The following is a 21,431-nucleotide window of genomic DNA, read 5'->3' on the forward strand; positions in this document are numbered from 1 at the left end:
GTAGATTCTACTCTGCTGGACAAGGGATGATTGTATCTTGTAGCGGGATGGGAGAAGGGGGGTGGGGGACTATGGAAGGGTGTTAATGTACAGCATTCCTCAGCTACTACCTGAAAGATACCAGGCAGGGGGGGGAGAGAGAGAGAGAGAGAGAGAGAGAGAGAGAGAGAGAGAGACTGACTTACAGCTACAAAACTGGTAAGACTGGCGCATTAAATAATAAACACTGTCATCCCATTACCCAGCAACGTGCCAATTGAGAAAATGACAACATTGCCAAGCCTCTACGAAGATGATCCCAGACCACTCTTGCAACCAGCCCGTTCAAACACACTTCTTTGCTTCAAAAGGAAGCTTGAAGGACCCAGGGGGCATTTCATTCATTCAAAATGGCGAGACAACCATCGTCATAAGTCTTGCACAGGGCCATATTTCACATTTTGTAAGTAGATGCCAATCGCCTCCCTGACTCCAAATGTATTTAGTGTGCGTCTAATCTTTCACAACATCTAAAACGGGGACACCAGCATAAAAACAAAAACCAATTAAGCATTCACAAAAACAATCTTAACCAACAACTTCCTGGCCAAAGAACCCTCCCCGAGTAATTAACCAGTTAAGAGTCCTCGCTTGAACTTCCTCAACGTCCAAAAAGGGCATGACACAAGTTCCACTCCATCGTGGGTGGCTATTCTGGACGAGGCAAGAAAAAAAAATAATCATAAAACAACTATCCAGAAGTCATACTGCAAGGTTGACGAGGTTCTCAAAGGGAATTGCCAACGCAAGAATTTCTATTAGACGAAATTGTAGACTCGCCATACAAAGTAACGATCGAAGTACAAAAAAAGTTTCATAAATCATTTCTCTTAAGAAAATGAGTGAGGAAAATCACTAACAAGACCAACATTCATCTGGCATTATGCCCAAGTTGGTCCACATTGGATGGAATGAATAAAATTGATAGTGAAGTACCAACTTAAAGTGCTCTATTCACCTGGAGATTTCAAGAGCGGCAGAGCACTCAAGATTCTTTCTGCTCATCGTGAGAGAGAGAGAGAGAGAGAGAGAGAGAGAGAGGGAGAGGGAGAATCACAACTGATGAAAATTGCGAGGAAAATAGAGGGTACAATAACCTCAACAACCATCTTGTACAATTAGCAAGTAATTAGGTGCAATACTTTATTAGAAACAAAAGTTGACATAACCTTACATCAAAGCAAATCTGTAAATTATTTTCTCATTTCATATCTTTTCATCTAGACGTTTTTACTCTAACGGAAGACGTCCCTTCGAAAATAGACGTTACATTCTGAAAAAATGCTAAATGTACTTCATTGCTTGCAAAAATGTTCACGATCAGGCGACTCCAACCAAGCATGAATTCTTCGAGCATCATTAAGAGCTTTCTCTTCCCGATTCGTGTCCTAAACACTTGACTGGATTGCCAAAAGGAGCCTCACATTGAAAGAGGTACGTAGGATGTGCCAAATCTAACAGAGGCAGTGAATAATATATACAAGGTGTGACAGGTTGAAAAGACATGAGACAAAAACGTTCAATGCCAAAATGCTTCCTTTGACTCGGTGCCAAGTCTACTTCTGTACTACTAATGGCATTCAAAGGCGAAGGAAGAGGAAGGGAAAGAATGAATGAACACAGACGGGGGATGGGGGGAAGCTGCACTAACACCAAATAAGGCGAGAGAAATTCAGGGTGAAAAAAATACGTCTGCACATGCTACTATCATCATTAATATTATTGACAGATAAGCTACAAAACCTTAGTTTGAAAAAGCAAGATGCTATAAGCTCAAGCGTCTGGTTCTAACAATGAAAAATGGCCTAGTGAGGAAAATTGATAAACTAAAACAGAAGATAAATATTCGCCAAGAGGAAAATTGATAGACTAAAACAGATGATAAATATTCGCCTGGCACCTGAACCCCGTCTAGCCCTTGACAAACCTTACGAAGTAATGCATAAAAAAAGTTACATGTCCCATCCATTCACAATCCCAGTGTGGCTCATCAGGCCACACTCTCAAGACCGCAAAAAAAAACCTTGATGACCCCTACCTAGTCCGGAAGTGGAACGCAGGAGAAATCAAGAGAGCCCCAACCCAGAGCTCAATTGCATCAATCCTTCCTCTTTTCTGGTGTCTTTGCCTAACCAATGTTTGCATGAATGCTGTCTAATGCTTCTGCATTTCTCAAGGATGGTGGAGGCAAGGTCCCAAGAAATGGAACTGCAGAGCGAGTGTTTAATATGCACGTCAAAAGCACGAGGACCATCCTAAGTCTTCCTTTCTAGGAAGGAAACAGTACAAGGTCTATCGCCATGAGACAAAGTCATGACCGGCTCAAGAACATAAGCAGGAAACCGACGGTGTCAGTTACTAAAAGAACCTATATTGGGGTTAAAGTCTTTCTTGGATACAGGTAATAGGCTAAAACAGCAATGAAAACCCTAAAGCTTGAGGTAATAATATTGGATAACCATCTAATGCACGGCCTGAATTGTACAGAAAATGCATATAAGTACCATTATCACGTTAATTCATACAAGTATCAGATGTGAACAGAAAATCTTAAGGGCAGGGCTCCCACACAGAGAGAGAGAGAGAGAGAGAGAGAGAGAGAGAGAGAGAGAGAGAGATTACTATTTTGCAGTAATTGTCACTACCATTCCTTATACTAAAAATAATTCCCGTGAATATCAACATCGCCCCTTAGTCCCTTTAATCATCCAGCTTCCCATTTCCTGGATCTCTGACAAGACCCTCCTTCCTTCAACAAAGGTCACTCGAGGAGAGCTAGTGACCGCAAGCCCTCAAAACTCATAACCAGATTAAATCACAATCAACTGAGAGCTCAAATAGGACTAAGGCCAAATATGATCAGTATAACAGACTACTACTGACTGGATTTTTAGGTCGAGACTTCCTAGTTAGGGAAACTAATAAAATGCATTTTTACACTAGCAATCTATATCACTAAACAAAGAACAAGACCTAATGAGTGACACTAGTGTGTTTATGAGACACTGGGGGAGGGGGGGTCATTAAATCACAGCCCCTACCCTTTTTCGTGGTATTTTCTGTGACCTTAAATGGTCACTAGTAAGAAGTTTCGCAATAGAAGGAACAGGAAGAAGAGGAACAACCTATCTGATCCGTCTCAATAATTGTAGCCTAGCAAATGCTCTCGCCTACCGACTCCCTAGATCCTGGGAACCCAGAAAACTTGAAAACACACCAAAACAAATAGCAATGGCCCACAATGAGGCGCGAATACCAAAAGGTGAAAATCCTGGGTGAATGAATCATTCACAGAAACACGGAAGATGCCAGCCAACTCGAGCTCGATAGATAACTAATGGAATGAAACCGCGTTGAAATTGACAGCTGCAATTGGGTGTGCGAGGAAATTGAAGTCTGTCAACCATACAAAAAGAAAGTGACGACAAAGGAAAGACAAGCCAAGCGTGCGTACAATGACACGCCTATCTGACGACGTGTGGGGGAGAGAATAAAAAGAAAAACTTTCTTTCCGATAAGAGTACCCTTGACTGATTCTTATCTATTAAATATTAAGTAAAAACTGATTCAAATATAGTTTTCATTTTCATACTTTACAGTAAACTGGCAAAGATATTCAATTTTGATCCACCCAAAATAAATTATTATAAAATGTACATTTTAAACTAGGCAAATTAACTTACCATCTGCTTAAATAAAAGGACTGGAGCATCACTGTTCTTAATTTATGTCATTTTAATCGTTGATTACGACTTGTAGTTTGTTTATTTCCTCGTTTCCTTCCCTCACTAAGCTATTTTTTCCCCGTTGGAGCCCTTGGACCAATAACATCTTCCTTTTCCAACTAGGGTTGTAGTTTAGTTTATAATAAGATAAATTTGCCCTTAATGAGGTTAGATATAAGCAAGGCCTATCAATGTATTATCTCCAATAAACCTAACAGCCCTGTCAGCACTCAAATACTTGAAGCTAATCTAAAGGGATGCTGGAACCATCATACCTTTGGAATTCCTTCACTAGAAAGATTTCTGATATAATGTTTAGTTGAACAAAGTTTGGATTACTTTTAACAGAGGGCCGTTTTCCTGATCCTTTTACGCATGGAAACCCTATGTCCTACAATCCTAAAGGACCTAAAAGATCTATTTACGTGTATATTATTATGTGTTTGAGTATCAGTGTATATTCGGCGTTAACTGCCAAATCCACATTAACGAAGCACTTGGAACAAGTCTTCAGTCTAGATTGGGCATAAATATATGCACGATGATTGACAGGAAGACTTTGACCAACATCAATAAAACCCTTCAAACTACAACAGCAGTTTACTCTAAACTCATTACCAAATGCAAATTAAAGTTTCAAAAGACCCACAATATGCGATCCTACACAATAAAGACAACTAGGCTAAACGCAAACAGAGAGAGAGAGAGGAGTGAAACTCAACGTACATATTAAACAAACTGCTCGACTTTACTATTATCGAAAACACACTAATTAAGTGTCTTTATTCATTAACAATAGCCAATTAAAAGCATGCTTGAAATAAAGTTCATGTTGCAACTTACTCTACACATTCTTAAAAAAAAAAAAAAAAACCAACAAGGGCTTGGGTCATTTCTAAATAATTCCAAAAAAAAAAATCAGTAATTGGATAAAGGCATAAACTCTGCATCCACTAGAGACTAAATAGGTATGTTTTAGTATTTACAGGCAAATTTCTTTCATGACCAGACGCCAATGGACTGCCAACTTATGGAGGGGGGGGTTTCCCTTGAAAGAAAGAAAAAAAAAAAGGAGTTTTGTTCAGAAAAGCCTTCAAATGTTATCTCGAACTGTGTCTTAGTAACGCGATTCGAAGTAGCTTGCGACATCCATTCATGAGATAAAAGAGATGGAAATAGATGTTTGCTAACAATGCCGACTAACGGGAGAAAAAAAATTCAGGCGGACGGGACGGACTCGCAGCAAACAGGTGGACGAGGAACACACTACTGCCCCCAACTTCATTTGCCAATGGGGCTCAGAACATTCACCCAACCCATGCAGCAACTCCGTAAAAACACACACACACAAACTCGCCAACCTAAACAACCCCCTTCCCCCCTCCGCCACTCATATACTGCTTCACTTACATGGCATCTCCGTCCCACAACTCACTGCTGGCCATTCCACTTCATATACAAAATGACTCATGGTTAATACTAACCACGTGGGTTAATTTGACGGTGGACTGGACTGCTGCTTCTCTCTTGTTTGCGGATATTATACAAGTGTGTAAAACTCCATATCATTACTCTTACTAATATCTAACTTCCTATACTTTACATTACTCAATAATATCTAACTTTCCAAACTATTCCCTAACTGTTCACACTCCTTTTCACCCACCTTTCATATCTGCAAAAAAAAAAAAAAAATGGTTGGGAGAACAAGTGCTCTTTCTTGTGTATCATCCTTGATATCAAAATGAAAACACTTAATCAAGAGTAAGAGACTTTCACTATTCAGACCTTTTCAAAGACAAATATACTTCATTATGAAGTCTGAAGAATTTATCACAGGACCCCAACTCAACTCAGTATCACAATACAACTGAGGAAGAAACCGGCACTCGCTTGCATAACCCACGACTTGCACTAGTACTGATTATCGATTGAAATTCTAAAACATGCGGATAGCGTATCCTGGGGCTGCTACATGCTATAGCTAATTATGACATAACCAGAACCTCGTCAAGCGTATTATTATTATTAAGTATCAAGCTACAACCCAAGTTGGAAAAGCAGAATGCTATAACCTCAGCGGCTCCAACATGGAAAACAGCCCAGTGAGGAAAAGAAACGGGAAAAATGAAATATTTTCAGAACAGTAACATTAAAATAAATATCTCCTATAAAGAGGAAGATAAATAAGATAGAATGGTGTGACCAAGTGTACCCTCAAGCAAGAGAACTCTAACCATAGACAGTGGAAGGTCATGGTACAGAGGCTATGGCACTACCAAGACAAAAGAATGGAAAGCAAAAAATGTACCCTACCTGAAGGGCCTTCCTTGCTCTTTACGACAATTAGGCCCATCAAGAGAATCTAAAAAGAAGTCAGAGTATGGTGGTGAAAGAGACAAAGGATCGTACCAAGTTAATCTGGTTGGAACCAAAGGCAGTTGTACATGAATAAATCTAAAGTGACCTTTCCAAAGACCTCAATATTGCATTAACAAAGGAGGGGAGTTGTCGAATAGTACATCATCGGGACGAAGGTTTTTGTACATCCAAATACCAACAATGACAAAGGCAGGGATCTAAAAACACAGATACTAAATGAAACGTTATCAGACCTGTTTCATAACATACAGCACACACAACTGGACAATAGAAAGGCTTTAAATGAATTGAAATAATTAAAATATTCACATTGAAAATATCCTAATAGCCTTGACAGTACATAATCTCCCATATAAAGCCAAAAATATTAAACGTTGACTTTGAAAGAATTCCTTTACTACAAGCGGCAAGCAACCATCAATTTCCCAAATGCAACAAGACAAGCAAAGTGAGATATGAGAAGTAAACGGTATCTGACCTTTTCTGAGAAGCTAAAGTTCCCATACCTATGAAGATCCTCCCAAACTCGAGCCAAACATGTTAATATGCTAGTCTCATATCTGGATATATGCAATGCCTATATTATAGTCTACCTACACTGTTTCGACTAGGAGGAAATTAAGATAGAAACGTTTAGATAAGTACAAAAACTCAATGGATACAAACAACAATAGATCACACACATGAACATATCCATTCCAGGAAGATTTCTTATTCTCCGCGAGACATTTTCTTCCTTCAAGTCGAGGATGTTGAGAACATCCACCTGCCTCTCCCTCTCCACTATCAAAATACGCAATGCTGACGACCTCCCACTTAACCATTAAAAAATGCAACGTTGAATAGCACCCTACCAATGCAGATACTCTGCGAAGCACAATGTCCAGTCGTTTTAATACGTTGATAGCTGGGCTCTGGTGGCAGGTTTCAACATACTGTATTGATAAATTTATCTTGGGAAGTAGAGGGATAATATCATCTATTTGGTCTGAGATATTAGACCCTCGAACTAACTATAAATACATTATCTTTAGTAACCAAAACACCGTTTGTACTATAAAAAGGAGATCCACGTCGAGTGCATAGTTCGAATACTTTTTATTCTATTAACATCAAAACTAGTATTTACGGGACAACCATACCATCTACACGGATATCTGGAAGTCCTTTCTATAACAGAAAAATTAATCAAAGACAACATACACAAACGTAACTACGCGACTTCACAAGGAGTCAATGACCTCAAGTAAGGGAAGAAAACAGCCACGCTCAATTATACACCCAAAAACATTTGTTCCGACTGTCACAAGTGTACATCTAATAACAGCCACGAAGTACACATTCTCTGTAAACCCTTTGGGTATTGTTCGACAGAAGAGCAGCATAAAAAAAACTCCAACTCTCCACGGTTAATCACAATGATCTTCCTACCCACTCTGACCAATAAAGCAGGTCAACTCGCTGCCAAGGTTTATACCCACGAGAACCTTCCTTTAGGTACAGGTCATAAAAAAAATGTGGGGTTGCAGACGTGCACGGACAGAGATCCTATGGGAGGTTTGTTGCTGCTAACGATTTTTTATGAGGGGATTTTATTATGTATTATTATTTCTGCTTTTACTGGAAATCTTAGGTTTGAATTACCTATTGGAATTTTAAACGGCCCTTGCCACAGAAGTCTATTTCCTTCAAACGTAGTTTCTTTTACCCTATACTCCACGGTGCATTAACGAGAATCGGTAGAACTTCAGAAGTTCAAACTTCCAGCATAAGTTTTAATGTTGAACAGACTGATACTGATATACTGCAAGTCTCTCATCATAGTTTGTTATGACTTTATATATTTCAGCGTTGGTTCTAATAAGATAATATTCAACTTTCTTTATTCACTACCACTTATTTGTAGTTTATTTCCTATTTCCTCTCTTCACTGGACTACTTTTCCCATTGTTGGAACCCTGCTGCTTATAACCTCCTGTTTTTCCAATAAGGGTTGTAGCTAATAACACCAATAATAAATTTAGCAACCCACAATACAAAGCAATGTGGATTTGCTGAAGACTTGTTTTTAGTCTTACCATGGTAACTACGCCTTATGGTTAACTCAATTTAAAGTCCCCCCCCCCCCCAATGCAACAAGACTGACAATGCATAAAAAACGCTATACTGTACATCATTCGATTTTATTTTCCAATGAATTTCAGAGGTTTGCAAACCTCTCAAAGATGTAAATGAAAGAAGGGAAATTTCTATTTTTACTTACACCGCCTTACTCCCACCACCCATTCTTTGGAAAGGGACCTCGTATTACTGACGCCTCATGTTGTATTTCCCCCATCAACAATTAAATGAGGATAAAAAATACTTTTCAAGAAAGCTGTACCTATTAAAAGACCTTCCCCAAATCAAGCTATTTCCATCAACCCCACAGAACCTCATAGGCTCTATAAATTTCATCCCATCGATTGACAGCGGCCTCTCCACGATTGCAGCTTTAACTACAAAACTCGCTGGAAGCGGGAGGTTCGGGTCACGTCGATCGAATGAATGACCTTACGAGGCACAATGGAGCTTCGGTTGTCCAACGTGAATGAGACACAACTAAAGATAACCCTACGAGTGTTCAACGATATTCAGGGGATGGATAAGGGATCGTAAATTAGACATGAAACTAAGCCAGTCTGACAAAATACAATGTAAACATGTGAAAATACATGCAAAGAAAATTACTTGAGAGAGAGAGAGAGAGAGAAGAGAGAGAGAGAGAGAGAGAGAGAGAGAGAGAGAGAGAGAGAGATTACACACGAAGCTGAGATGGGCAGTCTGAAAAATTACAATGTTTACATGTGAAAAACAAGCTTAAGAAATTTTAGATACGTGCAAGAAAAATAAAATGAGAGAGAGAGAGAGAGAGAGAGAGAGAGAGAGAGGAGAGAGAGAGAGAGAGAGAAAAAAATATGGTTAAACACGAAGATAAGATGGACAGCCCGACAAAATTCGATAAAGTAGGTAGTTAAGAAAATACCAATCTAATATTAGCAGATACACCGAGGTAAGGTCAATAACACCAAGGATGGCGTGAAGGGACTCCCGATTAAATGAATGCGAAGGTCCACTGTGAGGAAAACAATGACATCACTGAATGAGTCAGTCACGAGGGATTCCCAGAATATGGAGGTTAGAGAGCAGCGCACGATTTCAAGAACAAGAGGGTAAATACTAAATTGTATCTGGATACCACCAGTTAAAAACATTTAATTTCTATCTACTATATGAAAATCTGTTGAGTCATAACTACAAATGTATGGGAAATACATAAAAATGTCAAAACGTTTATGGTATTGATATTAGAAAATACAAGAGAGCGATGAAAACTACTCATTCTGAAGGGTACCAAACAATTCAACCAGTCTATTCAACGTTCTAATATTGGACCAAACTCACAGCCATAAATACAAACGTTTGGGAAATACAAAAAAAAAAAAAAAATCCCAAAACGTTTATGGTATTGGTATCAGATCATTCAATAGCGCAATGAAAACTATTTTATTTCTCAAAGGTACCAAACAATCTTCAACGTTCTAATATTGGACCAAGAGTTCAATATCTTGTTTCCGTCGTAACCTGAGAAGAATAACCAAGGCATCCAGACAAAATCTTCCACCATTATTGCACCTTATCCAAAATGTAGTTCTCAGTTTACTATGTCCTTCATTCATAAACAAACCTTCACCAAACATGATAAAGGGGCCTAAGCCCCATGCCACTACTTATCAAGTATGTAGCCAACAGACGTCTTAAATTAATTACGGCTAATATTACACAGCATGTACTAGACGCCCCCCCCCCCACACTTAGCATTCGGATTACAAAGACAGATGAGGGAGATTAAGAGAATGCACCTAGGTACAGTAATAGATGTTAAGTATTCTCATATTGTGGAACAGAATCTGAAATTTGATGCCTAACGTAATTCTCAGGCTCTGGGGCCGAGGAATCGCCCAGCATCAAAGACTATAAAGTTTTAAAGTAACCCTAAACATGATGTCAAGGTCACAGGGTAGAGTGTCCTGTGACAAGGTAGAGTGACCTAGCACAAGACGGATTGTAAGCAATGCTTAGCCCTAGAATAGTGCAAGGCATTAACCAACCATCCACAAGCTCAAAATAAAAGCAAGCTTCGATATTAAAATTGTAAAGCAAATGCAAAGTTGCTAGGAAAGGCCCAAATCATTCTTTGCACAGAGATCAGAAATATCTAAGTATAACTTACTTTGTCATAAATACATAACTTGCTTCTGGTCCTATGTTCAAATAAGTAATGGTTTAGTTCAGTAATGAATCTATTATCCACCAGTTCAGTACTTGACTATAATAAATAAACAATACTCATCACTACAGATACCTCACAACAGCATGAAAACACGAACTATAAACTTTGGTCACCTTGAGATTCAAGGACAAAGCAAGAGTCCTTCAGATAATTATAGATGGAGAACTTATAAACGTAGTTTACAGGCAAAACCTAATAACCCTCACAGCTTGTACTCATGTCGGGAGGTGAGGAGGGGGGTGGGGGTTGGAGCTATGACAGCAGAGTATAGCACATCTCTAATTAACACGATGGAAGGAAATATACTTGAAAGTCAACAAATACCTATTCAAAAATTACAACGTCCAATTTAGATGCCCGATTATCCTGAAGGATTACTATTTTGTAGTCAACTTGAATTATTCGACAAGTTTTTAAAATCAATGTCTGAGGGCACTAAGTGTTGCAAAATAGAACAAAAAAAATCGTTCTCATTCAACTGACCTGAAGGGTAAACATGAAGGGAACCTACAATTGCATGCCATGTTCAAAATTTCAAGAAATTTCTATTTCCTGCATAGAATTTCTACTCAAATCAATAAATATAAACATGTTCCTCCTTGAAATATCAATGATTTAAACTCAAATCCTTCAAAACAGTTTATCAACAATCTGTACACAATCTAAAAACTTTAAATGCTCTATGCTACATGGTTTCCCTTTCCTACAGATAGTTGAGGGCATGAAGTGGCCAATATCTTTGTACTCCTAATCCATATATAAGCAAATCTATATTCAGCATAAAGAGTACTGTACCTGACATAGCATCTGTGCCATGGTCTTCCAATGTCTTGAGTTAGATCTCTTGCTTGAAGGTTCACTCTGATACATTATTCTATCTAATTCCTCTTGTTTGGTTAAGCTTTTATAGTTTATATAAGAGATATTAATTAAATGTTACTGTTCTTAAAATATTTTATTTTTCCTTGGGCTAATAGCATCCTGCTTTTCCAACTAGGGTTTTAGCTTAGCAAATAATAATAAAACATTATACAGTATATCACACTTCAATAGACAAGCTAAACGGTTCCTCCACCCTAAAACAGTTGCTATAAGCAAGCCTCACCTCTGCTTGGCCATCAACATAATAGACTAGCCTTGATAAACATCATCTAAATCTAACGATTCAAAAACATGAAAAACGTGGATCACTCTCCAACCTAACACTTGACAAAGAAAGCTAGAACCAAAGTTGTGTAGAGGGATCATATGTGGTGTTAACAGATAGATCTACACCTGCTTTGGAGACTTGTTCATTATTCCCAGAACACATGAAAGGTATCCACTATAAAAAGTACAGTGATTAAAACTAGCAAGGCAATATCCCTTAACATTTCCTTTGAATGTATGTAGTTAATTATTTAATGTGTATAATTACATTCAAATATGAATTTCTATATTACTACTTTCAGTAAACGATATTATAACCCTTACAGATCAATTTCTTGCTCTAGTGGTACTGAATCATCACCAGGTGTTAACTCCAGCACATGTACAGCGTTACACCTGTCAGATTTGGCAGTATAAAATCTACGTCTATGAAAGCCAGCTACATCACAGTACACATAAGTTTCTACTATGACATGACTGCTAAAAATAGACTTTAAAACAGACCTCAACTAATAAAACCCAACCCATCCTAAATATTTTTATTTCTAAAATTTAAGGCTACTACTGTGGCCTAAAGGAACATCTAAATAACTTTAATCATGATAATTCAAGACAATAATTCCTCATCATTTATGTCCTAAATAACAAAGAACCAAAGAATTGTCCAAATTGTATTTAGTTGATGAACATAAAAGCAAAATGAGATTAAAACATTCATGTTCAAACAATTACCCATGGAAAGACTTTCAAAATAAATGTAATTATAGAGATACAATTACTGCTATCAATGGAATGTTGAATCAAATGTAATAATGTAGTTTTCCCATACTATACACAAAATACTCCAATAAATCAAAACGATTACTGTATAGCAAACTAAAAGATCATCTACTACATAAGAAAATACAATAATGTATTGAGTAAAATGAAATGAGAAACTGTTTATGCACGAAGCAAATATAGACAAATTTCTCAGATAAGATTCTTTGATAACACAGGTACTGTTGTTCAAGTTTCCAAGGATTGAAATGTAAATCAAGCAAGGCAAAAGCTGACTGAAACCGAGCATACACTTCCATAAGGTATTTGGGTTAAACAACTATTATTATTACTTGCTAAGCTACAACCCTAATTGTAAAAGCAGGATGATACAAGCCGAAGGGCTCCAACAGGGAAAATAGCCCAGTGAGGACAGGAAATGAGGAAATAAAAAGAAAATTTAAAAACAGTAACAACATTAAATATAAAAACTAATAAAATAAGAGGAAGAGAAATAAGATAATGTGCCTGAGCATGCCCTCATAAGCACGACCCATTAAATTATTGCTGATAAAACCAAGTAATTCACTATACAATAGTAACATAGATGATGTACAGTTCACAAGCCAAAAGACTAATTAGCAACCAAAGGGACAAGTAAAACAAAATGGGTAACCAGATCCAGATGGGGTCACACAGTCCAAGAGAATAGAGCCAAAGAACATTTACTAGGTGAACTTATACAGGTACATATGCACAACACTGTACTACATTGGTATATCTATAAAATACATGGCTTTTACTAAATTTCATATTTTTATAAATTTAAATGGTGTAAAACCATATTTTGTACATGGTGAGATCTCACTTTACTAACCTCAAAAGGCTGTTTTTTCTATTACTTTCATATGGGAAACCTGAACAATAAATGACCTGCAATATTGGATTGTCGTATACATTCTTAGTAGGTTGGGTTATGTAGGACCTTTGATAGCTTTGTGGAATACCATTAAATGCAGTTACATCCTAACCCTATAATTGCATTATTACTAGCTAAGCTACAAACCTAGCTGGAAAAGCAAGATGATGTAACCCCAAGGGCTCCTCCAATAGGGGAAAAATAGCCCAGCGAGGAAAGGAAATAAGTATCACTGGTTAACAAATAAATAGCTTAATATTCACCAGAGTTCTTATACATCATATTTATAGGCTAACTGATACCTAATGGCATTAATAAATTGTTTCACTTTTTTCCGTTCATGCTAATTCTCTATGCCTGATGGAAACCAAATTATTATATACCTCTCAATTTGGTTAAGTGCCAAATAACTATGGCACCCATCTATATACATTAGGGCACCAATAATAAATTTGGAAAATTATTATTAAATTAAATATTTACTATTTAACACAAATACTAAAAAGGGTGAAAACCTAAGCCTTAACACAGGGTGTACACACCTTAAACTTGATGTTAGCAAAAAAATAAATATGTAAATAAATAACCCTAACAAATTCTAGTAGAAATTTCACGAATATGCCATTTATAATATAAGGATTACAAAATACTTTTTATGTATTTTAAATATAAATGACAGACGTTATTAGCCAATAGATAGGTAGATATATTTTCTTTGTTTCAAATTATTTTACCGACCACTTCTATAAGTAATTTTCTGAGGAATTCACAGCTGCCAACCAAGATGACAAATGACTTACCGGTAGGCCTACGATAAACGAAACTATTCCCTTTCAATTATTCTTTGTTAACTTGTATTCCTAAATTGGATATTTAAACAGTAAAATACCTTGAATAAATCTCAAAACAAACTATTAAATTTACCAATATCACCACAGCTGAGAACTATAAGACCTACTAGTTTACCACTGTAGGCCTACCCAATTTGGGATAGCTCCTAGGCCTACCATATCTAGGATAGCCTTAAATCTGTGTATTAGACAACTGGTCTGACATTATAGGCCTAAAACACCAATGGAATTCGCCTACACATTGTTACTAATGGGGAATATTAATCGGAATACACTGGGAACATTTTTATTAGTCAAATAGGCCTAAATATGCCTAGCTTTAAAAGTCGATAGTCCAGACGAATATTTAAAATAGGTCTACCTACAGTATTAGTAATATAATAATGTTATTTCTTAGATTTGATTCAATGGGTGTCCATTCTATGGAGGGGGATCACACCCATTTCTGGTCCTTTTTCTCCAGCAGAAAGGATTCGCTCCCAAGGGGGGGGAGCATAGGGGGGGAAGGAGGGAGGATGTCATTTTACTCACCTAAGTATATGTCACCGAAGGATCCGCTGCCTATTTTTCGTCCGAGACGATACTTGTTGCCCACCCGTAACTCCATCCTGCAAGGGAGAGGCAAAACACAGACGCATCAGAATCGAAATAGGTTTTGTTTTCTTTATCGCAGCAGCGAACAATATTAAAACTAGCCAAGACTCAAGACCACCATCGGGGGCCAGCCATCTTGGAATCAACAATAACAAGAGGCAGAGCGTCCGTCGTTTTCGGCGATCATCGGCTTACCTGCTTCAGCGGCACCTTGTTTCTGCACACAGCGCGTCTTCTGGAGGGGTCTAGTTTTATCTCATACTTGTGATTACGCCCGATTGGTTAAACAGACGGCGGATTAGGTGGATAAATCCGAGACATCGACTGCGACGGGAAACGCGAACATCCACACACGCAAGAGCCCGGATGAACACTAACTCAGCTGTCTGGCGAGAGGGCAGCACGTACCGAGCCGCGCCTTCACCTCACTGCAATCTTTTCGTTTACTTTCGTACGGTTTTCATAATAGATCGGTCTCCTTAGTGTATTTCTCTTTAATCAGCTGACTCGAAGAAAGCCACGATGAATCATAACTCTTGCGTAACATGCCACGTAGGTTGTGCTCTTCCATTTGTTCAATATATTTATAAAAACTATATAAAAATCCACCTAAAATATGCGAAACGGCATAATCGAAACTTCAATAACATTATTCTCAAAATGAACGTTAAGAACAATCGTTCCTAGGAGAGAAGAAATACTACTATCAGCTGATTTCTTTTTAAGTTATTTGTATATACCATTGAAACATTTCAAGTATAAAAGTAAAAATATCCAGTAAGGTAAACAATAAAGACTCCCGTGCATGTTATTCAGTGTCCTAACTCCATTTCCAAAATCTCATTAGGCATCAAGATTTTCTGCTTCGTGTTATCTGCAATAATAAAACGTGCCAAGAATTTCAAAGGTCCTATGATAAAAATTGCGTTCATTCCAAAGTAAAAAATCGTCAGATCGAGATATTAAAATTATTATTATTACTAGCCAAGCTACAACATCAGCGTAGAAAGGAAGTAGAGAAAATATATAATTATAAAATATATCAAGATCATTTAGAAGTTTGAACTTTTGAAATTCCACTGATTCAACCACCACATTAGTTAGATCACTCCACAATCTGGTCACAGCTGGAAAAAAAAAAATTCTACACTACTGTGTAATATTGAGCCCTAGGATGGAAGAAACGTCAAAGTTAGAATTATAGTACGACATACAGGGTGGTATAGTCTGGGAAAACCTGTAATATTATTATTATTATTATTATTATTATTAATTGCTAAGCTACAACCCTCGTTGGAAAAGCGGGGTGCTATAAGTCCAAGGTCTCTAACTGGGAAAATAGCCCAGTGAGGAAAGGAAACAAGGAAAAATAAAATATTCACAGAACAGTAACATTAAAATAAATAGGATTATAAGAATTTGGACAAATCTTGGTCAACATGTAAAAAAAGTAACTTAGTTATGGTGCCAGAGATCAATATCTAGATAAGGAATAAGAAATTCAACAGATAGCCAGTTTTTATCCAACAAATTAAGACGAGAGCCACCAGCTGAAGACCAGATAGGAGAACAATACTCAAACATGGTACAAAGGAAGAATATAGTACAGATTTATTACAAAAATCATGAAAGACATTCTCTTATGTCATTCATTGTGTAATTGAAAAAGAAACAGATAGGTGCTTATTAAATGTACATTTGCAACCAGGAATCACACTTAGAATTTTAAATTAATTGTATATAGATAGAGGGGTATTGCCAATGATAATATCTTGACGTTGAGGGCACACTGTCCTTGACCTAATTACAATCTTACTTCGAATTTTGTTAGGGTTCAACTTCATGCCAAATAACTAGCCCCAAGCACTAATTTTAGCTAGATTTCTATTAAGGGATTCTGCAACCCCAGAACTTTATTCATGGAATGGAAATGATGCAAAGAGAGTAGTATCATCTGCATATGCAACAAGCTTGTTATCCAGATTCTACAGTCTCACAATCTCTATGGTGCCAATCAACAACTACACTTTAAAATATTTATTAAAACTTCAATAATGATGATAAGAAAAGACTCAACTACTCCCCCATTTGTTTAAGTTTGAAAACGAGGGCCTCATGATTAACAACGTCAAAGTCAATACTAAAATCAAGGTCAATCATACGAACTTCCTGACCACAATCAAGGGATTTCTGTACAGTATTGGAGATTGTAAGAAGGGCATCACATGCTTCAAGGCCTTTACGATAGCCAAATTGCAAACTAGGGAACAGATGATTACCTTCTGCACACCTATTTAGACGTGTTGACAAAAGACGCTAAAAATAACTAGATTATAGCTAGAGCTACCACAAGAACATTTACCCATTGGAGAAACATTACTAATTCTTCAAATGAAAATAGATCCTCTTCTTGCTAACTTACAACGAGAACATAAGATACTAGGAAATCAGCTCTTTTAAGCAATAAATATTCTCTCTCTCTCTCTCTCTCTCTCTCTCTCCTCTCTCTCTCTCTCTCTCTCTCTCTCTCTCTCTCTCTCTCTCTCTCAACGGGTATCTACACCAAATAAGAGATGGTACAGTGCTCGGGAAGGACACCACCTATGAATAGTTAATCATTTTTGGCCACTACTTGTCCCACAAGCAAAGTTGGTACTTGAGAGTATATGCACTATATATATATATATATATATATATATATATATATATATATTATATATAATATATATATATATATATATATATATATATATATATATACTCTTGGGTTAGAGTTCTCTTGCTTGAGGGTACACAGGCACACAATTCTATCTTTTTTTCTTCTTCTTCTTGTTTTGTTACAGTTTTTAAAGTTTATAAATGAGATATTTATTTTAATGTTACTCTTCTTAAATTATTTTATTTTCCCTTGTTTCCTTTCCTCGCTGGGCTATTTTTCTTATTGGAGCCCCTGGGGTTATAACAACCTGCTTTTCCAACTACGGTTGTAGCTTAGCAAGTAATAATAATAATAATAATAATAATAATAATAATAATACATCCACACTATTATATAAGGCAAATATATAGCATTCAAAAGAAAATAGACAATAAATCATTTAAACTACAATAAAATAAATAATTAGCCCAAAAAGTCGTACCACTTCACTCCTTTCCACCACGAGTTATTAATGTTACGAGGTCAAGGATACCTCTCAAAAAATTAGGCAGAATTTACACGTAGCTCTGTTGGAAATGTCTATTACAACATTGTTCAGGTACAGAAGAAAGGAGTTCGGAGGTAGAAAGTGGACTAACACCCCCCCCCCCCCTTTCTCTCTCTCTCTCTCTCTCTCTCTCTCTCTCCTCTCTCTCTCTCTCTCTCTCTCTCTCTCTCTCTCTCAAGTAATTGTAAGTATAAGTAAGCGTCTATCGATATATCTATGTCTTTCTATCTATATTTCATTATTCCTGTCTACCTAATCAATAAACCTGCTATATGTAAGTTGTAAGTTCAAAATATAGCCTTTGTTAATATAGTACGTCAATGAAATATAAATAATTAATTACTGTTTATATGTACCACAACTAAAAGAATAAATAAAGGCTCTGAGAGAGAGAGAGAGAGAGAGAGAGAGAGAGAGAGAGAGAGAGAGAGAGAGAGAGAGAGAGAGAGAGAGAGAGAGAGAATAACTTGATAGACCTAGTTCATTTAACTTTCCCCTAGATATCTTTATATCACATATTGCTACACACTGTACATTATGCAACAGGAAATGATTATCACACATCCAGAGAAATCAGTATCCGGTATAAGATAGTAAGAACCAACTCTACCCTGCCAACATGTCGACCACCTGATTTATAAACAACGAGGCGCGCTCTAGGTCTTCCTTCAAACCTTTCTGTCTGTGTGTGCTAAAGATTTCGCGAATAAATTACAGAAAAACACATTTACCTATTTATCTGTGCATAAGTATTTGCGTAATTGTGTTATTACACATTAAATCATGCTGTTCTTGCGTTCACTGTTCATGTAACTCGATTAAATTGTATTGCACAATATGGGCCAGCGTGTACTGAAACGTGATTTCTACTTCCTTGTGTATTAAGAGGTGCCAGTTAGGGTAATTTTAAAGTGTTTTAGATATCTAATTCTAAGTTTTATGACTATAATTAATGCTAACAGGATGGCACATGCACACATATATACACACACATACACATATAATATATACACACACACACACACACATATATAATATATATATATATATATATATATATTATATATATATATATATATATATATATATATATATATATATATATAATATATATATATATATATATATGAGATGATAAATGGAGAATTATTGAATTAAAAGAGACGACTGGAGAAATCTACCTGAGGCCCTTTGCGTAAACAGGCGTAGATGACGACAATGAAGATATATTAGTGTACACGTCCCCGTCAAAAATGATGGCTAACCATTTAGATTGATATGCAACACATGCACTCGCAACAACTCTCACCAGGGTAGGACTACTTACCGCCCCCCCCCCCCCTTTCTCTCTCTCTCTCTCTCTCTTTCTCTCTCTCTCTCTCTCTCTCTCCTACCCGAGGCACGGGGAGAGCTAAGCGTAACCGGAAAGATATATATATATATATATATATATATATATATATATATATATATATATATATATATATATATAGATAGATAGATAGATAGATAGATAGTCACACTTGCTCTTTATTTTAAAGATGAAATGTGTGTATATGTTCATACTGTACACTTTCACGTACATGCACATAATGGTACTAGCTACTGTAATTGTGTGTGTATGCTATTTAATCTCTGTATCTGTCTGTTACATAAGTAAAGCAAGTGTGTCGTAACAGGCGGGACCGCACACAAAGTGCCCTCACACTCAACATACTTTTCTTCTTTCTTTCTCCTCTCCTCAGCTAGTATTCTACCATGCAGGTGGACCCTTAATATTCTCTCTCTCTCTCTCTCTTCTCTCTCTCTCTCTCTCTCTCTCTCTCTCTCTCTCTCTCTCTCTCTCTCTCTCTCTCAAACGATTGCATTCGTGTCTATAAAGAGAGATTAGAATAATTGAATAAGGCTATAAAGCTACCCTGTTCTCTTTCACCAGCCAACCACTTTGCCTTATCACTTTCTAACAAGCTCTCTCAAAAAAAGACTTTCATCTTTCTCTTTATAACTTCAATAAAAAAAAAGAAACTTGTTCTTAAACTTACATCTTAGTGTAACTGTTAGCTGTGTCTGCTAAGAGACTACCAGTAGTAAACAACTTTGGAAGATGGTTAAAAATTCCTTCGCTTGGAGAACAGGTCCAAAGTAAAATATCCAGCGAGAGATAGGGCCAAACACCGTCTCACACCACAACTAGATTCACTCTGCTGCAGCAGCTGTGCGGGTTGGGATTCTTTCACCCGTCTTGATGATGGTGGAGGAGACACAGACCCACAACAGACATATGCACGAACATCCTTTAACACCAGCGGCGCTCACAAACATTCACATGTACGAACGCATGTTCCCGTAGTGGCAACATGCACATGATTTATATCGAGACGCACATTCACTCAGTGTGTCTTCGATTGACGTTCGCCTCTAAAAAAAAATGATATTGGGTTGGAAATACCGTAAATTATAATTGCTACGTCAGCAGTTCGTCCCCATTTCTTTAATAAATATCTCTGGCTTTGATGTTGTTATTATGCTGTGTGGTGGCGTCTTTCTTCGGGGTGAAATGGACGAACGGGTTGCACCACGTTGTCAACAGTTAATAGATTCTTCCTATTTTCATTATATTTTTTGGTGCTCTTTAAAGTTTGTGGATGCTATTTCAAGCTAATAGCTTCTTCCTATTCTACCTATTTTTTTCATTTGATTTGGTTTGGAGATTCCCTTTTAAGGTACACTGTGCAAAGAGGATTAATTATTTTTGTTTTCATTGAATAGGCCTAAAATAAAGAAATAATTAATATTTTTGCATTGAATAGGCCTACACTACAGAAATAATCAAAATTTTGCAATGAATAGGCCTACAATACAGAAATAATTAAACTTGTTGCAATGATTAAGCATATACTTCAGAAATAATTAAACTTTTTGCAATGAATAGACCTACACTACAGAAATAATTAAAGTTTTTACAATGAATAGCCCTTTCCCACAGAAATAATTAAAGTTTTTGCATTGAATAGGCCTATACTACAGAAATAATTGAACTTTTATAATGAATAGACCTATACTAAAGATTTCCTTCCAGTTAAGTTTAAAATATTAAATAATTATATTGGTTATTTATATAAAAACTACTTAAAGTTAGATAAAAGCTATATTATTATCTAATTTGCATGTTTACTCATATGTAAGTAGGTGCCCCACTCTCAAAATAGACTATTGTTTTGATATACTCTTTCGTCATATGCCAACAAACTATTAATATTCAGGAGAAAGAAAATAAGACGATGAGAAACTCCTCTCTCCTCTCTCTCTCTCTCTCTCTCTCTCTCTCTCTCTCTCTCTCTCCTCTCTCTCTCTCTCTGACAAGTTCATATTGGGAGGAAGATGACTTTGAAATGTAGCAAGTGCAAAAATAGATTATTGCAGTGCACCCAGGAAGAACCTCTCTCTCTCTCTCTCTCTCTCTCTCTCTCTCTC

General features: G+C 36.8%; 1 protein-coding gene across 3 annotated transcripts in view; it reads right to left on the reverse strand.

Moving 5' to 3' along the window:
• The window catches only part of dco (discs overgrown), a 105,011-nt gene extending 84,839 nt beyond the window's left edge, over nucleotides 1-20,172 (reverse strand). Inside the window, exons 1-2 of one of the 3 annotated variants that reach the window (XM_068354795.1) lie at nucleotides 20,000-20,172; nucleotides 14,689-14,765 (exon numbers count right to left, since the gene is read on the reverse strand). In XM_068354795.1, the coding sequence (XP_068210896.1) occupies nucleotides 14,689-14,765; nucleotides 20,000-20,001 (79 nt within the window). In that variant the 5' untranslated portion in view covers nucleotides 20,002-20,172. Of the gene's footprint in view, nucleotides 1-14,688; nucleotides 14,766-14,946; nucleotides 15,141-19,999 lie in introns of those variants that run through there. The other 2 variants (XM_068354796.1, XM_068354798.1) reach the window with 2 other exon arrangements.
• Between the last annotated feature and the right edge of the window lie 1,259 nt (nucleotides 20,173-21,431).

Source organism: Palaemon carinicauda, chromosome 31 (assembly GCF_036898095.1).
Source record: "Palaemon carinicauda isolate YSFRI2023 chromosome 31, ASM3689809v2, whole genome shotgun sequence".
NCBI lineage: Eukaryota > Metazoa > Arthropoda > Malacostraca > Decapoda > Palaemonidae > Palaemon > Palaemon carinicauda.